This window comes from Mobula birostris, chromosome 14 (assembly GCF_030028105.1).
Source record: "Mobula birostris isolate sMobBir1 chromosome 14, sMobBir1.hap1, whole genome shotgun sequence".
Taxonomy (NCBI): Eukaryota; Metazoa; Chordata; class Chondrichthyes; order Myliobatiformes; family Myliobatidae; genus Mobula; species Mobula birostris.
This window is the reverse complement of record NC_092383.1, coordinates 64,609,002-64,630,750: the sequence shown is the minus strand read 5'-3', so window position 1 is coordinate 64,630,750 and position 21,749 is coordinate 64,609,002. Positions and strand designations below refer to the sequence as shown.

The following is a 21,749-nucleotide window of genomic DNA, read 5'->3' as shown; positions in this document are numbered from 1 at the left end:
GCTCCAACAATAATACATCACTAATCATATTTCCTACCTCTTCATCAGCATTTAAAAGGGATCACTCCCTTCAGAAATCCATGGTGCACTCTTCTTTTCCCTTCCTGTCCAATGGGTAGCTTCCACTAGACCCCCACTACTGCCTTTTCAACCATCTCGAACTACCAACCCCAGTCCTGATGGCCTAACTTTAATATCCATATTGATCATGTGCTCTTTAAACGCCCTGCCCTAAAACAATCCCGCTGTTTTCTTCTGGACTGATGTTATTCATCCCCTTCTCACTCTAGCCTTTGGTTTCTCTGATAGTTCCCATTACTCCTTCTCTCAACCTGGTCTGATGTTTTTTTTCTTTCTAGACAACTCATCCGCCACCTCCTCACTGCCATTGTCTGATCTCCTCTCAGTCATCACCTTCCCTCTGACTGATCCTGATCTCTGTGTGGTCTTCTTTTGCTTACCCATGCAACTTTCTATCTATCCACGGATTCCTTCTACGCTCCCCGATTCTCTCTCTCCTATAGGACAACTAATTTCCTCTGCAAGCGGAGATACTTTATGGACAAAAGGTGTTTCTGTACAAGGCATATTCCATTCTTTTCGAAGCCTTGACTGTTAAATCGCTGGTGAAAACTCATGTAAAAGTGACCGAGTTCCCCACCTCAATGCAGCAACACTCTGAGTAGTACAGCCTGCACCCATGTTTAAAAAAAAATTGTGCCAAGGTATTTCTGCTGAATGTCCTCCAGTATTGACCAGAAGAGTAGTTGTTAATTCCGAGGAAGATCTGGGGAATCTTGAGGATTTTCATCCATATATTCATGATAGGGAATTGAATAGCCTCGTTACATCTCAATGTAGGCCATACCTGGGCTGAGACTAAGCGACGTATAAAAGTTCTTACTAACAAACATGCTCTCTACATGCTATTAAATTCAAAAGTCCAACAAATCTACCTATGTTCATTCCAAAAAAATGTCAAAACTAGTTTCCTTTCTCTTCTCCATTTTTGGTAATTGTTTTTCCTTATCAGTTTTATATACTTTTGATGACATTTTTTGTAGCACTGTTGGGATATGTTTCCCAAATCGAGAATTTTTTGTGTATTTTTTGTCTTTTGGACAAAATCAACTTAATCAGTTAAAACAGAACCTATTCATTACCCAGGGACAGCCTCAATCCATAACTATAGGAGCTGGTTTATTGTGAGACATGAGAGAATAGGACCAATCAAATGTGACAGTGGAAAAGTGTGTATGGAACCAGAGGAGATAGCAGAGATACTTAGTGAATACTTTGCTTCAGTATTCACTACTGAAAAGGATGTTGGCGATTGTAGGGATGATTTACAGTGGATTGAAAAGCTTGAACACATAGACATTAAGGAAGAGGGTGTGCTGGAGCTTTTGGAAAGCATCAAGTTGGATCAGTCTTTGGGACCGATCGAGATGTACTGAGGTAGGCGAGGGAGGAGATTGCTGAGCCTCTGGCAATGATCTTTGCATCAAAGCTGCTGCACAGATTGACTCTGTGGTGAAGAAGACATACAGTGCATTGGCCTTCATCAACCGTGGGATTGGGTTTAAGAGTCGAGAGGTAATGTTACAGCTATTTAGGACGCTGGTCAGACCCCACTTGGAATACTGTGCCCAGTTCTGGTCACCTCACTACAAGAAGGATGTGGAAACTATAGAAAGGGTGCAGAAGAGATTTACAAGGATGTTGCCTGGATTGGGGAGCATGCCTTATGAGAAAAGGTTAAGTGAACTCGGCCTTTTCTCCTTAGAGTGGTGGAGGATGAGAGGTGACTTGATAAGGTGTGTAAGATGATGAGAGGCATTGATTGTATGGATAGTCAGAGGCTTTTTCCCAGGGATGAAATGGCTAACACGAGAGGGCACAGTTTTAAGGTGCTTGGCAGTAGGTACAGAGGGGATGTCAGGGGTAAGTTTTTTACGCAGAGAATGGTGAATGCGTGGAACGGGCTGCTGGTGACTGTGGTGGAGGCGGATACGATCGGATCTTTTAAGAGACTCCTGGATAGGTAAATGAAGCTTAGAAAAATAGAGGGCTATGGGTAACCAGCGGTAATTTCTAAAGTAAGTACATGTTCGGCACAACTTTGTGGGTCGAAGGGCCTGTATTGTGCTGTAGGTTTTCTATGTTTCTATGTTTTCTATCAGTGTCACATGTAACAAATTACGATGAAAACATCTAGTCGCAAATTTGAGCAGATAAGAGATTTATTTTGTTATCTTGCTACCTATAGATAAATTCTGCATAACTCTACAGTACATTTACCAGTGTTACTGTACAGTGTGCTAGTTTATGTGAAAGAAAATTGTTGTATTGTTTGTTGCAAACGTGTTGATGCTTTTCTCTTTTATGATCAGGAAGTAATTGTTTCACAATGTCGAATATCAATTTTATTTAGGAAAACACAGGTTACAATGGAGATCCCTCAGATTCAAGAGCTGCGGTAAGTTTTATTTACAGTGAAATTAATTGGAAACTGAATTTGCCTAAGGTTCCATACTTGTTCAGCTGAGCCAGTTTGATGTTATATTGTTGGATATATTCTCTCTATAAACTGGGGTAGCCAAGAGGGTATCCTTCATGAACAATTTTTTTTTCTTTTCTTCCACCTGATCTCTATCATCAATCCAATTGGAAATAGAAGTGGTCCCAGCTATGATGTATGCTAACATTGAATAATAGTGATTCATTGTCCTAACACAGGACTGATAATAAAATGTGGAACACTACTGTTCCAAGAGTTTAGATCTTAAAGTGTAGAGAAAGAGAAGGAACCTGAAAAGGCCTAGAGCAGGAGGCCAGGGCCAAGCATGTTGCTTACCTGATGCCCCTGTTCATCACCCTAAGCATTTGCACATTCCACCAAGAGTACACTGTAACAATGCTGTGTCGTTGAGTGAATGGGACCAGCTGCTGGGTGTGAGGAGGTGGAATGGTTAAGGCAGGTACAGCGGTATCATTTGGGAAGGATTTGAATAGGTACAGGGAGGGATGGGGCTTGGAGGCATAGGGGTCGAACACAGGAAATTAGGACTAACTGAGTGGGCACCATGGTTGGCACGGATGGGTTTGGCTGAAGGTCTTGTATCTGTGCTGTGCTGTTCTGTAACTCATTCTACCACCTGTTTTACGGCAACTGACCGTTGCACCTGAAACCATAACCTTTGAAAGTTAGAAGGACAGGAGCAGCAGGAATATAGGAACACCATGACATGTACCTATTCTTCCAAATTGGACAGTCAAATTCCCAAGTCAAAATCCTGGATCTTCCTACCTGACAGCATTGTGAGAGCATTTTTACCACTGTTCTGCAACTCTTCAAGGAGGTGGCTCACTATCATCAAAGTTCAAATTAATGATGGTGGCTCACCCACATCATCACAAGGGTAAAAAAACATGGGCTGCCTCACCCCTTGAATGAATATTGTGTTGTAGCGTGGATGAAATTACCGGAGAGACAGAGTCACTGGTAGATACAAAGCAGCTTCTTTATTCGATACAACAAGGTACAGCAGGCATCTGATGGACGGAGACGCTTTCCGTAGAAAGGTCTGCTAGCTAAAACGTGGGCTCGATATTTATATGCTAAACACAAAGGCAATCGCTACTTAAAGAGTTACAGACAATGCTTCCTTTTGAAGCTACATACAAACATCACACCTTCGGATTTCACCCTTTCCTTCTGACGCCAACATGTCTGTGTTGGTATCCACAGCCTTTAGTTCAATCCACAATACATTTATTTGGCATTTTACGTGCTAACATAGAAGACAATTAATATTTATAATGTATAGATAAGACTGCCTTCAAAACTATAGCATCAGGCACCAGAAGCATCTGGTATTTACACCTTTTAGGAAGCCCATTGTGGTGGACTCAATCCACAGTCCTTTGTCAATCAGTTCAAATAGAAGTCTGGTGGCCAAAGTCATTTAAGTGTAAACAAATCATCTACCCAAAAAGAAAACCACTCTAACATATTGTATGAAATAGTCTGAGGTGCTGCATTGGAGATTCCATATAGAATAAACATATTTCTATTCTTTATGGTAAGGTCCCTTGGGAACCAGGATCAGAATCATAATCAGACTGAAGTTTATTACCATTGGCATGTGTCGTGAAATTTAACTTAGCAGCAGTAGTACAATGCAATGCATGATAACATAGGGAGAAAACAAAAATAAAATAAATAAGTAAATCAAACCATGGACCTTATCAAGTTTATTATCATTGGCATGTGTTGTGAAATTTGTTAACTTGCAGTGCAATACATGATAATATAGTAAGAAAACAAAAGTGAAAACAAAGTAAATCAAATCATGGACCTTATGAACATGCGCAGGAGCCCTACTTGAAAAAAGGTGGTAAGTTGAATGTTGTGCACTGATGGTTAGAATCAATTATGAGGTAAACCAGCACTACTTGCAGGAAAATATTGCTTTTTTCTGCTCTTATGTCGAATATCACTGACATTTACAGAGTAATTGCACAAATCGAGTCTTACAGTTTTCATAGACTGTTCCACAGGTTGCAAGTGTGGTGTGACTACAGTGATTTAGAGGTGATGAATGTGCACAAAATGTTCCAGTCTGGATTTTCCACTCTCTCATTAGGCAGAACCTAAAATGCTGAATCGAGCCAGCAAGAGAAAAGGAGGTGAGAAGATCCGGTACAGACTCGTGGCCGTTCCACATGGAAATGATATTTCAAGTCTGTTTGAGCAAGATCCAACTACTCTGCAGAAAAATGATTCATTTGTTCCCAGGTACTGTATGAAAAATAGCAGGTTGCTCCTGCTGCAGAATTTCCTTTACCTCCCATCTTCCACTCAACTAGTCATGTGATCCATTACAATTTCAATCAACCTTCCCATCACAAAACGTCTGGAGGTTTAAAATCCTTGTCATTTAATCACGATTTAAATTCGTATCTTTAAGTCTGAATTAGTGTATATATAGCTTACGTGCTTTAGTCTGGAATGGCTGATATAGGTTTATTTGCCTTTTTAGGAAGACTTTTAAATGAGTTGATTGAATGTCAGATTTGGCAACTTCCAAGTTGCACTAACCCCTAATTGGTTTTGAATGGAAAGGGAATGGCATTGTGCCCCAAGATAGCAACTGACATCTCTTGAGAAATTAAGATTCAGATTTAGATTTATTTATCACATCTACATGGAACCATGCAATGAAATGTGTGGTTTGTGTTAACAACCGACACGCAGAAGGGTGTGCTGGGGGCAGTCCACAAGTCTTGACATATTCCAGTGCCAACACAGCATGCTGACAGTACTTGGCAGAACAACACAGAACACAACAAACCAGAAAACAACAAGTAACAAAACAACAACAGCAAAACAAGCCCCTTTCCATCCTTCCATGCTCCCCCCCTCCTATGTATCTGTACTTCAATTCCAGAGCTCCAGTCTCCAGGCTTTGGCCATGAGCACTTCGACTTCCAGACTGCTGATCAATCTTTGGGCTTCAATCTGCAGTATCAACCAATTTTAGGGCTTCAGTCTTCAGTTTTATCCCCTAGACTAGGCAATAACAGGGAGTGTCGAACTCTGGGCTCGTTGAGTGACTGTCCCTTATGCGTCGTGTCTTCTTGTGCCTCTTTGCTCGCACAGACATCTGATCTCAGGACCCAGTGACCTGGGACAGTCCAACATCAACAGATGTTCTCTGTGACCCGTCCATGTCGTTGACCTTCATGCGTGGAGCAGAGGCATAAACTCCAGATCTCCTTTGTCACCAGGTCCACACTGCTGTACTTCGAGATGAAGTCCTTTTAAATTACCCTTTTGATAAAGAATGCTGTCTCTAAATTTAGATTTCACATGTATTTGTTGTACCAGACAGGTAGTGCATTTAATGGTGATGCAGAGCAAAGAAACTCCCTGAAATAAATTATAAAATTAGTAAGATTTACCTTTAATAATGTGAAGGTTGCTTTTACCTTGAATGTTGCCTGGCTCCCAGTGGTGGAGGTCACTTTCGTTGCAGTTAAAAGGCACGTTAAGCAAGTCAGAGTCTGAAAGGAATCATCCTGACAGGCATCAGCTATTAAAACTGCGGGAGAGTCAGTATAAAATGTAGGGCAGGGGTTGCGTGCATAGCCACACCAATGGTTTGCTGTCAGTGACCAGATGCCAGAACAAGGCACGGCTAATTATTCTGGCAGAGTATCTGTGCTCTGGCAGAGTTTTGAAGTTCTGTTTTAGGATTTGAGACAAAGTAATTGTACAAAAAGTATGTGGACCCATGTAAACTTAGGCAGGCACGTATAGAGAGGAATGCATTGGTATCGTTAAATGATGAACCCTATTTATTTTGTCACCAGGTTTGCTCTGTTTCACTGAGATTGAAAGACGAAGGGCATAGACTGCCTATTATTGCTACAATTTCTGTTGGTAATGCAGAGAAGAGTGTTGTGCACATTGATAATGTCATAAAACTGTGGTTGCTTTTACCACGGAGGCCAAGACTTCATCCTGATTTTTAAATGCAGACTTCTGAGGAAAGTTAAAAATCAATTAATTGAAATGCTGAGGGTGTTTTTACTGTTGTATCAGAATGTTCAGGCGTTGGTGGGAATTCTTTTCTCAGCAGAATATCTATTAGCTTCTTGGGAGTTTTTGAGTGCAGATCAGAAATGAGATGGACAATTAATCTGATCAGATGAGTTGTTGTTTTCATCCTTTTTTCTGAGATATTTATATGAAATAGGCAGGTGGCTGTGACATACTGTATGGCATAACTGGGTACCTGTTTCAGTAGATCTACCAATGGACCGGTCCAAAGCAACAGCATTGATGAAAAAAAGCCCATCTGAAGTGCAAGGAACAATTCAATAAAGGCCACTAGCAATTGAAGTGTGACTGCTTCTGTAGCGAGGGCTTCCCGGGATGTCAGGAACTAACAGATCATTTGTGGCAAGTCCTCTGATGCCAAATTAAAAGGAAATTTGTCTTAATCTTTGTCCAGTCCATATCCATGAAATATTTCTGCTATGGCAACAACGTTGTTTTGAGGCAATGTTTCAGTCAACTCTGAAACAAGTTACTAGTGCAATGAGTTTTAGTGCCAATGACTATGGGCCAGAGTCTCTTTTGCATTTTAGAGCCTGAACCTGCACTCATATAATTGTCCTATTTGAATGTCAACACGATATTTACCTATTTCAACAGAATAATCACCAGCTGGCAACCGTAAGCAGGGAGACATCTCTGTGCAGAAGAATAGGTGGAAATTACAACCAAATTTTATTATTTATCTTTAAGATTAAGAATAGTAAAACAAATCGTTAGTAAAATCACAGAATTTAATACAGAGAAATATCATTTATCCCTTTTGTTATTCCTTATAATGCCATTACTTCCCTTTTCATATTTAAATATTCTCTCACATAAAATTGCATTATCATGAATTAAAGGAATAACATCAGTAATTTTGTGGGAACATATGGAGCTGCTAATATTATGCTACTACAATGCTTGACTCTAAAACACAATCTCTTCAAACTCTTACCAATAATGTACCGAAGTTTGCGACTGAAACAAAAGATTTCTCTCAAATCAACAGTTAATTATTTAGAGTACAAATTCTTATATACAGTATAATAATGTCTCCCCCTCCCCTTCCTTGGCCAATCAGCTCAATTAGTTTTATTGCCTGTTGGATAAGGACAATCAACATCTACCTCGTCTTACTTCCTCTAATCCTGATTCTGTATACTGAGCTCCTACACCCTCCCCCTTTCACAACCGCTCCAATGTCACTATCCCTCCTCCACTCCAGCCCCATTCACCTTCTTCAGCCTCCTCCCCTTCTTGCCCCCTTCCTATCCCACCCTATAATTTCTGTGAAGCAAAGAGTCGTTAGCAAACTATTTGGAAAACAGAACATTAGGAAAACTGCATACTTTGATGCTGTCTGGCCTGGTACTCTAAGGCACAGTGCTGATCAGCTAGCACCTGTTTTCACTGACATAGTTACCACCTCCCTGCAATTATGCAGGGTCCTGGGCTGTTTCAAAGGTATTATAATCGTTCCAGTTTCCAATAAAGACAAGCTCACTCGACTTAATGATTATAGGCCAGTTGCTCTGACTTCATTTGTTAGAAAAACCTTTGAATGTCTGATGTTGGCCTACCTTAAGTCCATTACTGATCCTCTTCTTGACCTGCTACAGTTTGCTTACAGAGCAAATCGCTCAGTTGAGGATGGAGTTAACTTGTGCCGTCATTACACTCTTCAAAGTTTGGAATCCCCAACACCTATGTGAGAATCTTGTTTGTAGATCTTAGCACTGCCTTCAACACTATTGTTCTGGAGTTGCTCCACAGCAAGTTAATCCAGTTAGCTGTACCCTACAGTATCTGTCAGTGGGTTACAAACTTCCTAACAGGAATGAAGCAATTTGTAAGGCTTGTCTCCTTCTTAACTGAACCATTCTCTATAAGACCAGGCTCTCTTCAGAGCTGTGATCTTTCACCCCTCCTGTCTCACTTTATACAAATGACTGAACCTCTACAGGCAAATCAATTAAAATTAAAGTTTGTGGATGACACGATTGTAGTTGGTCTCATCTCTGATAACGATATGACCTGCTATTGAAGGGAGGTTGATCGTCTTGTAGCATGGTGTGCTCATAATAACTTGGACCTAAATGCTATCAAAACAGTGGAAATGAGGATTGACTTTTGCCAACAAACCCCTACTTGCTCCCAACCGACTTAGAAATTAATAGTCAGGCTGTTTCTGTGGTTGAGTCATTCAAATTCCTTGGGACTACCATGACCAATGCACGCATTGAAGTGGGACAAGCATGTTGCACTCATCACTAGGAAAGCCCAGAAGAGATTGTTCTTGCTAGGCCAGCTTTACATCCCACGACGTATCCTGATAAGTTTTTACTCAGCCATCATTGAGAGTGTAGTGACCACCTCTATCACCGTTTGGTTTTCCGCCACCCCTCTCTCCAAGTCCAGGCTGCAGCGCGTGGTCCACTCAGTGGAGAAGTTCATTGGCTGTCAGCTGCTGACATTTGAAGACCTGTTCATCACCAGAGCAAAGAAAGGAGCTGAAAAAATTGACTGCTGAGTCCACCGATCCTAGCAGTCACCGATAAACCAAATTGCCATTGGGGAGATGCTACAAGTCCATCACCATCAGGACTACATGTCATCTCCTGTAACTCTCCAGCTTCTCAACAAAACTCATTCAGGTGTAATACCTTTACTGTCCCTGCACAACATCTGTTATATAGTCTTTCCTGCTCTCCTTGTTCTGTTTAATTATTGAGTCTGTTTATATGTGTCCATTTATTATGTTTGATTATTGACATTTGTGCATGTGACTTCTGCTAATTGTTGATTGCTCATGGCTGTTTGCACTATTGTCTTGTAAGTTGTGTTGTCTGTTATGGTATTGCCCTGTGTTTTACGCTTGGCACCGGACCACAATCAATTCTGGTATGTTTCACATACTGGCAATAAAGTGATTCTGATATATATATAAACTGTCCTTTTCAACTTCTACTGTTTTACTCAATATTTTAGGAATTCCTTTGTGAGATTACGGCATCTGTGCACCAACACATGGATTCAGAGCACAAATATTCCCATTGATACTGATGAAGAAAGACCGATCAGACTTATGGTATTTATTAAATTCCAGTTTCTCTGCCTAATTTTACCAATCAAGTTTATTTTGTAATAAATGTCTAACAATGGGGTGTTTGTATTAACCTATGTTTTATTTACATATTTTATCCTCATCATGTCTCTTTGTGCAGATGACCTGGTTTGATTAATTTTGTTGATTCAAATAAAAATACTGGATATATTAATATTTGCTTAAGTATACAGTACTGTGCAAAGACGTTAAGCATATACACACACACACACACACACACACACACACACACACACACACACACACTCACACACACACACACACACACACACACTGGGAGAAAAGGACGTTGGGAATGATGAGGGTGGAGACTGTGGGAGGGGTGTGGGACAGGTGGCAGAGAAGGAGTGCCTGGGCATGGGTGCAAACACACTCAGCTCTGAGACACCAGAGCTGTCCCTGTCCCATTCCAGCTCTTAGTCCACAATAGAGACTCATATCAGAATCAGGTTTATTATCACTCACATATGTCATGAAATTTGAATTTTTATTTGCGGCAGCAGTACTATATGCTTAAATATTACATAAATTTTACAGTCTATCCCATTATTCTTGTGTGTGGGAGATTTTGTTGCAAAAGTTGAAAAAATATTCTGTGTCCATTGGATATAATTATACCTAGCAAAGAGGTCAATTATTGAAGAATGTCTTACGTTCCCTTATATTGTTCATTTCAATTTATGAGGAATTCCATGTAACAGGGTATGATTAAGTGAATCTGAATTGGCTGATTAGAGTTTACTGAATAATGAGAGGATGTGATATAATACCTTGGGAGAGAAGGAGGCATTAGTGCTCAGTGAGAAACAAGGCCTCAGGAGCAGACAGCATCATTACTTAAAGCTTAGTGAAGATGATTTTCCATCACAGACTCGCAGCCTCACCACCCTTTGGGAGGAGGAGGAGGACACATCAGGTGACTTTGAAGATGCAGTAATGATGATTATCTGAAAGAAAGACAGATCCCATAGCGGGTAACTATAGAGAGATCTCCATGTCTGTTGGGGCAAAGCACATTAGAATCATCAGCCTCAACAATACTCACAGAGACAGAGCAGAAGCAAAACTTTATCAGCCCCTGGAGACAAGAAAAGTGCTTTGAAATTAATTTGAATAAAACTGATAGTATATAGTTTATGGATTTGCTGTTTTTTTGTTGTAACTTGTTCTTTTAATACCTGTTGTGGGGCATTTTCTGCTGGAATGAAAATTGCACATTAGAAGTTTACATTAGACCTTTAACTTAAGTTAACTAGGAGCATCAATTGAAATATCTTAAATATACAGTTACACTTGGGTTGTATCCATTGAAAAGTTATCATAAAAATTTTGAAAATGTTGTATTTATTTTCAGCTTGGAACATGCCCCAGCAAGGAAGATAAAGAAGCTTTTGCCATCGTCTCTGTTCCAGTTTCAGAAATTCGGGACCTGGACTTTGCGAATGATGCCAGCAAAATTCTAGGAACAATTGTTGAAAAATTAGAGCAAGGAACCTTAAATCACAATGACCGAAGGTAGTATTGAAACTGTCTTCCTACGAGGTTTAGAGATGTCTTGTTTACTTGATTGCAGGACTGTAGCCTAGTCTCGTGAGTAAAATAAGAAAACTCTCAAGATAATCAGCAGTTCAGATGGGGTCTGTGATGAAAAGAATAGAGCTGATGTTTTGGATCAATAACTTTTTAAAATTAATCATGGAAAACATTGGAGATGACAAAGTTTTAACTGCAAAAAAGTGTGAAAGAGACAATCAACATGCTCTTAGAAGTAGTGGAATGCAGGGGGGGTTGAATGATGGAAAGAGTAATAGTGAACCCTATATTAGCTGGTTTATACTAGGGGAAATGTTGGTTAGATGTGAGAAGATGGAATAGTGAGCATAATTGGCTGGAATCATGGAGCTCAATCTGAGAGCCAGCTTAACAACAAAGACATTTTGGTATTTAATATTTCATTCACTAAAAACTTGAGGTAATGCAGATTAGTTCTTTAATCTAATCTGAAAAGCTAGGACAAGGGAGATAAGATAAAATGAATGTTTAATAATTGGCTAGCAGCAAAATAGTTCAATTTAACTACATTAACCCAGACAAAGCTGAGCATCGGTCCTAAAGTGGGATAACATGCTTTCTAATTATTTTGTCTCTCAGAGCAAGCTATTTCAGTGAGCATGTTGGATAAGGGCAAAGTTGTATAAATGTGAAAAAAAATTAAAGTTCAGTATGCAAATTAGTATGTTTTTTTGTCACCTGGAGCATTTTGCAAATTATTTTTACACTGAAGTAATCTGTGCTGGATTTCACCACATTTTGCTGTGGTGGTGATGATTAAAATTCCAAGATAGACTATACTGTAAATTAAGTGGAGAGAAGGGAAATTAGATACTAGCTTGTGAGAGCTGAGGAGGAAGTTCAGTGCATTATTTTAGTAAATTTCATATTAATGCTGAACATGTGAGGAAGAGCTGTAGACTGAATTCTGAATTCAGTCTTGATAACTTAAAAGCAGAATATTGATCAGATCATCTGTCTTCATTATAGATTCTCTTTATCCTTTACATGGGGTAAGCTAGAACACTCTCCTTTTAAACCGTCTTTTTGCATGCTCTTTTTAAGTGCAAATGATATTGCTGCTCAGATCATCATGTTCCCCTGAAGCAGGGGTTCCCAACTTGGGGCTCACTGACTCCTTGGTTAATGGTAAAGCTTCATGTCATAAAAAGGTTGGGAACCCTAGCAATACTGGAAGTCAATTTTCATCGGTTATATACCACTAACTCCTTTTATCTGCTCACCACTAACTGATATTATCTCCTTTTCTTTATCCTTCTAGAGTTTGTAAAAATTTCTTATTAGTTTGTTTCCTTCATTTCTTCAGTCTGTCCTTTCCTGACTATGTGCAATCACTTTGTTTTTCTGTGTCTGAGGGGACCTAGCAGCCTGACTATCCAAGATTCATGACTCTGGACTATAACAGGTATGGAAACACACGGTGATTCATTCCAGAAGAATTTCAGTTTTTCGTGCTCCTACCATTATTTAAAATGTAGAAAATATGACTTTTGAAATCACCATTTAACAAATAATAACATTTTCATGTTGACTCTAGGCTGCTTAAGAAGTAATTTTTCTCTTGGTTGATGAGACAACTGTTAGTTGGGTTATGTAGGGTCACGCTGGATCAAGTATTCCCAACCTGGACACCATGTTACTGGTAGGAGTCCATGGCATGATAAAGATTGGGGACCCCTGCGCTAGATGAATGACAGAAATGGGCATTCAACCCGAACAGAGCATGCCGGTGTTTATGCAGCACATGATCCTCCACCCACCGTTCATCATGTAAACTTCTGCATGATTTTCTCAATTCTCTTCTGTATTTTGTTATCCAGCTACATTAAGAACTACTCTGTAAGTCAGGTATACGAGGGGTGGGGGGCGTTGTCCATCGTTATGGAAATTGGACCTTACACTAATTCCTCCAAATACTTTAAGGTACTTTTCAAGCTAGTAATAATAATAAAATGGTTTATGGTAGTTATTACTGACTAGAAATGGGAAATGTTGGAATGATTCAATGAAATGAAAGAAATGTAGTAAGAAGACATGGCCTTCTATATATTGGTGAGACCCGACGCAGACTGGGAGACCGTTTCACTGAACATCTACACTCTGTCCGCCGGAGAAAGCAGGATCTCCCAGTGGCCACACATTTTAATTCCACGTCCCATTCCCATTCTGACATGTCTATCCACGGCCTCCTCTACTGTCAAGATGAAGCCACACTCAGGTTGGAGGAACAACACCTTATATTCCGTCTGGGTCGCCTCCAACCTGATGGCATGAACATTGACTTCTCTAACTTCCGCTAATCCCCACCTCCCCCTCGTACCCCATCCGTTATTTATTTATATACACACATTCTTTTTCTCTCTCTCCTTTTTCTCCCTCTGTCCCTCTCACTATACCCCTTGCCCATCCTCTGGGTTCCCCCCCCTCCCCCTTTTCTTTCTCCCTGGGCCTCCTGTCCCATGATCCTCTCATATCCCTTTTGCCAATCACCTGTCCAACTCTTGCCTCCATCCCTCCCCCTCCTGTCTTCTCCTATCATTTTGGATCTCCCCCTCCCCCTCCCACTTTCAAATCTCTTACTAATCCTTCTTTCAGTTAGTCCTGACGAAGGGTCTCGGCCTGAAACGTCGACTGTACCTCTTCCTAGAGATGCTGCCTGGCCTGCTGCGTTCACCAGCAACTTTGACGTGTGTTGTTGGAACAATACAGTCCAGGTAGCCACAGAAAACAAAACTTCCTGACTTACAAAGAGCAGTTCTCAGGAATGGATCCCTTGCTTAATGTGGGGACTACCTGCAGAGTGTTAGATTACAGATAAGCAATGTTAGTATTGAATGATAGACTGCACTAAAGAGGGTGACTGGGCTACGATGCTTCTTACATTATCAGCTGTTCTCACTTTTAACAATTGCAGGAGGAGTTAAAACTGACCCTACAAGAAGTTTTGAAGACTGGATTACTTTCTTTTGTTAACTCTCTCAACAGCTGAATGAAGCTGTGAAGTAAATGGGAGTCTCTTATAGTCTCCAGTTTATTGCATCGGCTCCATGTTTGTCATAGTCTCATGCATTGAATATGACAGTGCATATTGATATCCCCATATAACAAAAAGGGTGCAAGCTGATTCTCAAAACAATCACAATCCTTCCTTGTAACCTATTATATCTCACATTGCCACAACACCACTTGTACTGGGGGGTAATTCACAGCAGGCAATGAACCTTACAATCAGCAGGCCTTTAGCATGTGGGATGAGTATCTGGGGGATAAAAAAAACTCCTCTGAGTTTGAGGAGGGACTGCAAGTGCCACATAGGGGAAGAGGTCAGAATCAAACCCAGTCTTGCTGGAGATGTGAGAGAGCTGCACTACCTGTCGTGACACCGTGTTGACACTGCTCTGCTTACTCCATACTGCAATTTAAGCTGACTTTGGAAACAACTGATCATTGCAACCTGTAGCCTCTAATTTGCTCTGTTTTGCCAGCTGCCATCATCAGTGTAGAAATGCCGTCACTACGTACTATGGTGAGAGCCTGACTCTGTCTGGGTCAGGGGAGCATGATTTCTTGCTGTCTTTGAGCTTTCTTATCTTTAATGAGTGACAAAGATTTTGCATTATTATTTGTTCATTACAGGTTTGCAATTAAATTATTGGAAGATCTTGTCTTCTTTGTTGTGGATGTTCCCAACAATGGTCAGAATGTTCTGGACATCATCATGACAAAACCCAACAGAGAAAGGCAGAAACTGATGCGAGAACAAAATATATTGAAGCAGGTATTTAATCAATACCATTAGTAGTAACAATAAATTGAATTAGGTTAGACAAAATTATATTTAGAGTAAAGACAACTGCTTTACTGTGGTAGCATCCAAGGTAAACACATCAAGATGAGACTTTATTTAAGATTATTCTATAGTCATTCAGTAAAGTTGCTATAATTGCTACTCGAAGTTTTCTTTATAATTTCCAGAACAGGTCACGCAGTTTTCGGCTTTCTTTAATTAATAAGAATGTAGGCCAGAATAGTTGTTATCTGTATACATGTGAGAAGCAGGTCACTCCATTGATAAGTACAATATTCTCACAATCTTTCCATTTCCTACTGCAAGCAAATTTGGCTTTCTCCCTATAATGCCTCACCAGATCCTTGGGTAATGATCTGTGGTCACCTTTCTGGAAGGGCATCTTCAACCTTTATACAAACTCACAGAACTTGATTACTTCCCAGTCAGTCTTTTACAACAGGGTCAGCCCAATGCTGTTACAGTTCCTGGGGTCAGAGTTCAGAGTTCAATTTTGATGCTGTGGTAAGAAGTTTGTATGTCCTTCCTGTGAGCATGTAGTTCTTATATGCACATAACAGTTTAATATGCCTCTAGTGGCTATACAAAGTATAAATCTGGAAAGCTCAGGAAGATTTTTTGCTCTGTGTTACTTGAATTAGTGCTGTCTCATTGATTAACTTGGTACTGCAGTGTTGAATAAGTGCTTTATAATTCTTATCTATAGATTTGAATGGAATTTTTCTTATCTCTGTGCTATAAAATAGTTAAAAACAAATTAGTGCCATCTTACTCTTCTTAGTTCTTTAACCTTAACTTTCTCTTCACTAGTAGACCCCTATAACTGTCTGTTCAACTTTCCTCTGTTCTGTCAACTCTTAATATAACAATTGTGAATCAACAATTTGTATGCCCCTTTCCTGACTTCCAAAAGAACCTTCAATCAAAAACACCAGAATCCAACAGGCCTGTCCCACACTGTATCTAATTAGATAACTAAATATTGCAACCATCCTCTGGGTGAAATAATTTTTTTTTTTTGGATCCCTTCAAAGCCTTTTACTGTTCATTGTAAAACCTATGGCATCTAGTCTTAGACATCTCTGCCAAAAGATGAAAATATTATCCATCATTTGCTTGCATTGCAGATATTTGGAATCTTGAAAGTTCCTTTTCAAGACAAAGGGGAAGGGCCCATGTTAAGGCTGGAGGAGCTGGCTGATCAGAAGAATGCACCGTATCAATATATGTTCCGTCTCTGTTACAGAGTGCTCCGGCACTCACAGGATGACTACAGGAAAAACCAGGTATGGCACATTGACTCTCTGTCATTGGTTCAGGCCCAAATCCAAAGCATGAGCTTAAATGGGAATCAATTTCTTTATTTGACCATTAGTGATGCAAAAGTACAAAGCAAACTCAAGGCTTCTGTGAAGAATTATCACGTCTTCTGGAAAGAGAAGCAAACTCAAAAGGCCGCATAAGCTGCCTTGTGATGATGTCTGGTACATCCACAGAGCTGGTGTCCATTGTCATTGTCATGTGGCCCTCTGGTTTAATCAGTTTTCTCATAGATATGCCATGGAGATATTTTCATACTGGAATGCAAATGCTAATTAATAAAGGAAGCAATGTGAGGTGGCTTGATTAAGCAAAGTAATGCTAATTGCTCTAATACGCAAAAATAAAAACACAGGACTTAAAGATGCCATGAGCTGTACTTTCATTATTTACAAGATAGGAGAATCAGAAGTCTACTTCATCCCGTAAGATGGAACACTGAAGATCACTGACAATACTCAGTGCTTTTGAAATATTTCATTTTGAATGTATTTTGTGGAGCTCTCAGACAACAGGATAAAAGGTTTCCCCAGAGGGACAGGTCTGCGGGACTTGTCTTTCATTCATGAATTCTTTATGACTGTGCTGCTCAAACGTAGGAACACTTGTTATCAGCAGTAAGGCATTTCTTTTTCAGCCTTAAATGCAGATTCCACAGGTACAAGAGTCTTTTCGGTTGACTGAAACAAAAGGATTGCCTTCGCATTCTTCTGTCCGTCTCCAGCTACCAGCATTCAGGGTTAGAAATGAAAATGCCTTGTGATTCCCTTCTATCTACCACCTTGGCACTACTTGTGATATTGTCTGAGGCCTGCCAGCCTTCATGCCCGAGTTCCTACTCATCACAAGTAGTACTGTGTCAGAAGTGATAATTTGTAAAACCTCCCTCTGAAAGAACACATTTGAATCAATGATTTTATGAGCCATTTGGCTGTTCTGGAATGTTGTCTTGATGAGGGAGGAAATTATAGTAAGAAGAGTTGAGCGGTTTGGAGTGATATTTTCCTGTTGTTATTGTCATAGGAACACATAGCTAAGCAATTTGGAGTGATGCAGTCTCAGATTGGTTATGACATCTTGGCTGAAGACACAATCACAGCTCTTCTCCACAATAACAGAAAACTTTTGGAGCAACATATCACAAAGACAGAGATTGAAACCTTTGTCACACTAGTGAGGAAGAACAGAGAACCTAGGTAAGAACTTTTTTCTTTGTGTCCATCTACTTGAGCTCGAGCTTATTCCATCGGTGGGCACAATGCGAATGCTCACAGGTTAGTCTTGGCCTGATTCCAACAGTGCCTGGGCAGTTTCTGAGCAACAAATGAAGGAAAGGTGTTGCAAAATCTGCATATTCTGTCCCTTGATATTATGGCAGGTGTGAGATGTTTTTAAAACAGCCCCACTTCCCTGTGTCAGTGAATCTCATCATTTACCGATGGAACCTATCCAGGTAGGATGATGCCCATTCATTTTTCAGGCCAGCTCATTCAACCCAGTCACTGTGTAGTTTATGTTCATTTTTGTCCAAAATTTCAAGTCAAACTTCATAGAAACTTCTACAGAGAGAATTCCCATTAGACTCCAGACATTGGGATGTATTGTGAAGAGGTAGGTTATGCTTGGTTCAATATCTTATTTGCCTATTAAATGGATATAAAATGTCCTGTGACACTGCCCAAAGATATGGAAGTTCTCCGTTGCTTCACTCAAAACTCTTTCATCAATCAAGATCAACAAATAAAAATGAGATTAAATAGCTATGATGGGAATTTCATTCCAGCTTTCAAGATGTTATGGATCCAAGTTGATCGTTATGTATAAAATTTACTACACTCCATAATAATTAAATATGCCTTTTGTTTTACGAGATGGCTGTATTTTGAACTTGGTACTCACCCATAAAACTAGCAGTGTGAAACTTTCAAATCCCTTACTCACTCTTCCTTCAGTTAGTCCTGACGAAGGGTCTCGGCCTGAAATGTCGACTGCACCTCTTCCTACAGATGCTGCCTGGCCTGCTGCGTTCACCAGCAACTTTGATGTGTGTTGTAGTGTGAATTAATTTCCATTTATTTCTTATGGTTTCTATAATAACTGATTTAATCTCATCTCCTGTTTTGGTTCTGAAATCCAATATGAACAAATCACAATATTGTCCTTCAAGTAAGATCATTTACCATTTTAGCTCATCTGGTAACTTCAGACATTCAGCACTGTGTGTTAATTCTTCATAGGTCACTGATGTGCAAGAAATAATTAAGTGTGACCATGGCAGTAATGGCCACATCCTGTGAAAATAAAGAATGCTTTTCTTCAGTCTCGCCAAAACAAGTGGCTAGACATTAAAACTCTAATAATCAATTTTTCAACAATTTGAAATCCAGATGGTTTGACATCTGGTTCATTCATTCAGTAATGTTTGGCTCACTCCTTTCCCACTTATTGAGGCCTCAGTTATTGTATTACCTACCCACTCATCAGAAGTCTGGGACTTAACCTGTTTATATAGTATTTGTCATAATACTGTGTAATATCCTTAAAAGAAATATATTTAAAGTGTTTTGGGTTATTGTAACATACAATAGTTAGACAAATCTGGTAATCCAGCAGATTGTTGGAGTTACATAGCTAAACACTTATTCATTTTTTGCAATTGGAAAAAGACAATGTACGATATTGTAAACAGAAGAAGCATATATTTCTCTGATTACTTCCCATTAAATCCAAAAGAGAAGGAGTGTAAAGTAATACTAAAGAACATTTTTCTCATGGTGAGATAAAGTCATGTAAAATTTAGTCTTTTTAAAATCCCTGTGCAAAGATACAGTGCTCTAATTTACTGTTTCATTTCAAAGCATCTTGCTTTATGTGTGCCCAATTATTCATTCATTTAATGAGATCATGGCTGACCTCTGATCTGTATTTATTATAGATTCTATTAATAAATATTTATCAACCACAGATTAAAAGCTGACAATCTAACATTGCCATTTTTGAAATGGTATTCCAATCATGAGCTACCTTTGCATATAGTCATATTTCTAACTTTTCTTCTTAAAGGCTTGGATGCAATCTGTTGAGTGCAACCCTATTTCTAGACTCCTTAATCAGTGGAAATAGTGTGCCCAGAGAGAACTTTCAAATTCCTTTTAATATCGTGAAAAGTTTGATCAAACCACTCCCTAATCTTCCAGGTTCCCAGGATAGCACACCTAGGTTGCATTGTTTTCTCTTTGTGGGTCTAGTAACTCTTCATTTGGTGTTTTTAGTCAATGATATTGGTGGAATTTCAGATATATGTAGGCCAGACAGGGTTAGAACATCAGATTCCCATTTCTAAAGGACATTAGTTATATTGGGTTATATGCCACTAGACTAGAGCATCTTTATGGTCACAGTTACCTACCTTTACTTTCTTTTGAAATAAATGTTTTGTGGGTTAAAGTAAAAAGACCAATAGAATGAAGGGATAAATGAAATAAACTTTTTTATCAGTGTTCCCTAATTGTACTTTTTCGATAGATTTCTAGATTATTTGTCCGATCTCTGTGTGTCAAATCACGTTGCCATTCCAGTGACCCAAGAGCTAATCTGCAAATGTGTGCTGGATCCCATGAATGAAGACATTCTCATTAAAACTGAGTAAGTTAATGATATTTACCTAAATATGAATTAATACTTTTATAGGGTAATGATGATGTTGCTAATTAATTCTCTTTTTTTGTACGTAATCTTATTTAATTTGTGAATGACTCCAAAATGGCTGGACCGATGGACAATGAAGAAATCTGTCTAATATACAGGCAGTCCCCGAGTTACGAACGTCTGACTTACGAATAACCCGTACTTATCAACGGCCTGTCATAAAGGCTATTATACTCTACACAAAAAGCTGGAGGAAGTCAGCAGGTCAGGCAGGATGTGGGAAGCTAGAGAAAGTACAGAAAACATTACCAAGGATGTTGCTGGGGCTAGAGAGCTTGAGTTAGGAGATACTGGGTAGATTAGGATTGTTTTCCCTGGAGTGAAAGAGGCTGAAAGGTAATCTTGCAGATTTATAAAGTCACGATGGGTGGGTGGGTGGCCACTGACTGGAAGGTTGTTCACACAATATGGTGGGTATGTGGAATGAAGTGGTAGGGGAGGGTACAGTTTCAACATTTAAAAGACTATTGGATAGTGAAAAAGGATCCAGTGCTTTCCCAGCTGATGAAGATAGTAGAGCTTGTCATCAAAACGTCTGTCATAATCGATACCTGTACCAGGTTGAAAGCCCGAGAAGAGTTTATTAGACAATTGGATTGGATTATTGTAACTGCTTAACTGGGCCAGATGGAAACTGTAGCTGAGTGATATAAAAGGTCTTTATTCAGCAAGCAGAATTTGTGGAGAGGTATTCTATTTCCCCTCTCTTGACAAAATGTTTTAATCTATTTCAACCTAAAGAGAATGGTCAATGATTATCTACACTTCCAATCGCTCTGATTACTTACTTTAACATTTTCAGCATAGACAGATAACTTCGTAGAACTACATACTTACACTTTCTAACTAGCAGAACCCCTTGGAATATTCAAATACTGGTGGCTAGTCCAACAGTTTCTGATCACAAATTTACAAATTATGCCTCATCTCTTACAGTGTTGAAGGATAGCTTACTGAATATGCAATTAGCCAGAATATTAAATGGCAAACAGATATGTTGTGAACTGCATTATATAGCGGAAAATGTCTCTATCAATGTGTCAATGTGAAAAATTTCCCTAATTTCATCCTGAAGTATCACAAAGTCATCTGCTATCTTCCATGTGTAGTTTCAATGGTTATAAAGCAGAATGTCCCACACACAGTGATTTGCTTTGAAAGCCTTGAAGTATCAGTTAAAAATGAATTATGAACCAGTTTTATCTATTGAAGACTGGTTCTTATTTTAATTACTATCTGCTATTCATTTTCTTGACACCTGAATATTCCCTAACAGGTCCATGGATAAGATTTTGTTAATCAATTTAGTGATGGTCTTTTAAAACAATATCAGCTCTGTGCACATCACCCATTTATTTCATTTAGAACTTCTATCTTTATTTTATTATACTGATGGAGTTATGCTATTTTGAAGGATAAGAGACAGAGGTGCAGGGCGGAGAGGAGGAAAGTTGCCTTCTTGATGAAAGAAGGCGTAACAACTGTCATTGGAGAAGATATTCTTGGGGGACCATTCAGTGAGACCAGATGGGTAGGACTTGGAAATAAGATGGGATGGTCACTCTGATTGTGTTGTACTTTGCATGCCATACCCCATATCACTCGTC

The 21,749-nt window shown here is 39.4% G+C and overlaps 1 protein-coding gene across 4 annotated transcripts in view; it reads left to right on the top strand.

Moving 5' to 3' along the window:
- Positions 1-21,749, top strand: part of itpr3 (inositol 1,4,5-trisphosphate receptor, type 3) — a 299,458-nt gene that overhangs the window by 131,730 nt on the left and 145,979 nt on the right. For all 4 annotated transcript variants that reach the window (XM_072278612.1, XM_072278613.1, XM_072278611.1 and 1 more), the window contains 8 exons: positions 2,435-2,479; positions 4,650-4,801; positions 9,599-9,698; positions 11,089-11,249; positions 14,943-15,084; positions 16,242-16,400; positions 17,458-17,630; positions 19,960-20,079. In XM_072278612.1, the coding sequence (XP_072134713.1) occupies positions 2,435-2,479; positions 4,650-4,801; positions 9,599-9,698; positions 11,089-11,249; positions 14,943-15,084; positions 16,242-16,400; positions 17,458-17,630; positions 19,960-20,079 (1,052 nt within the window). The remainder of the gene's footprint in view (positions 1-2,434; positions 2,480-4,649; positions 4,802-9,598; positions 9,699-11,088; positions 11,250-14,942; positions 15,085-16,241; positions 16,401-17,457; positions 17,631-19,959; positions 20,080-21,749) is intronic.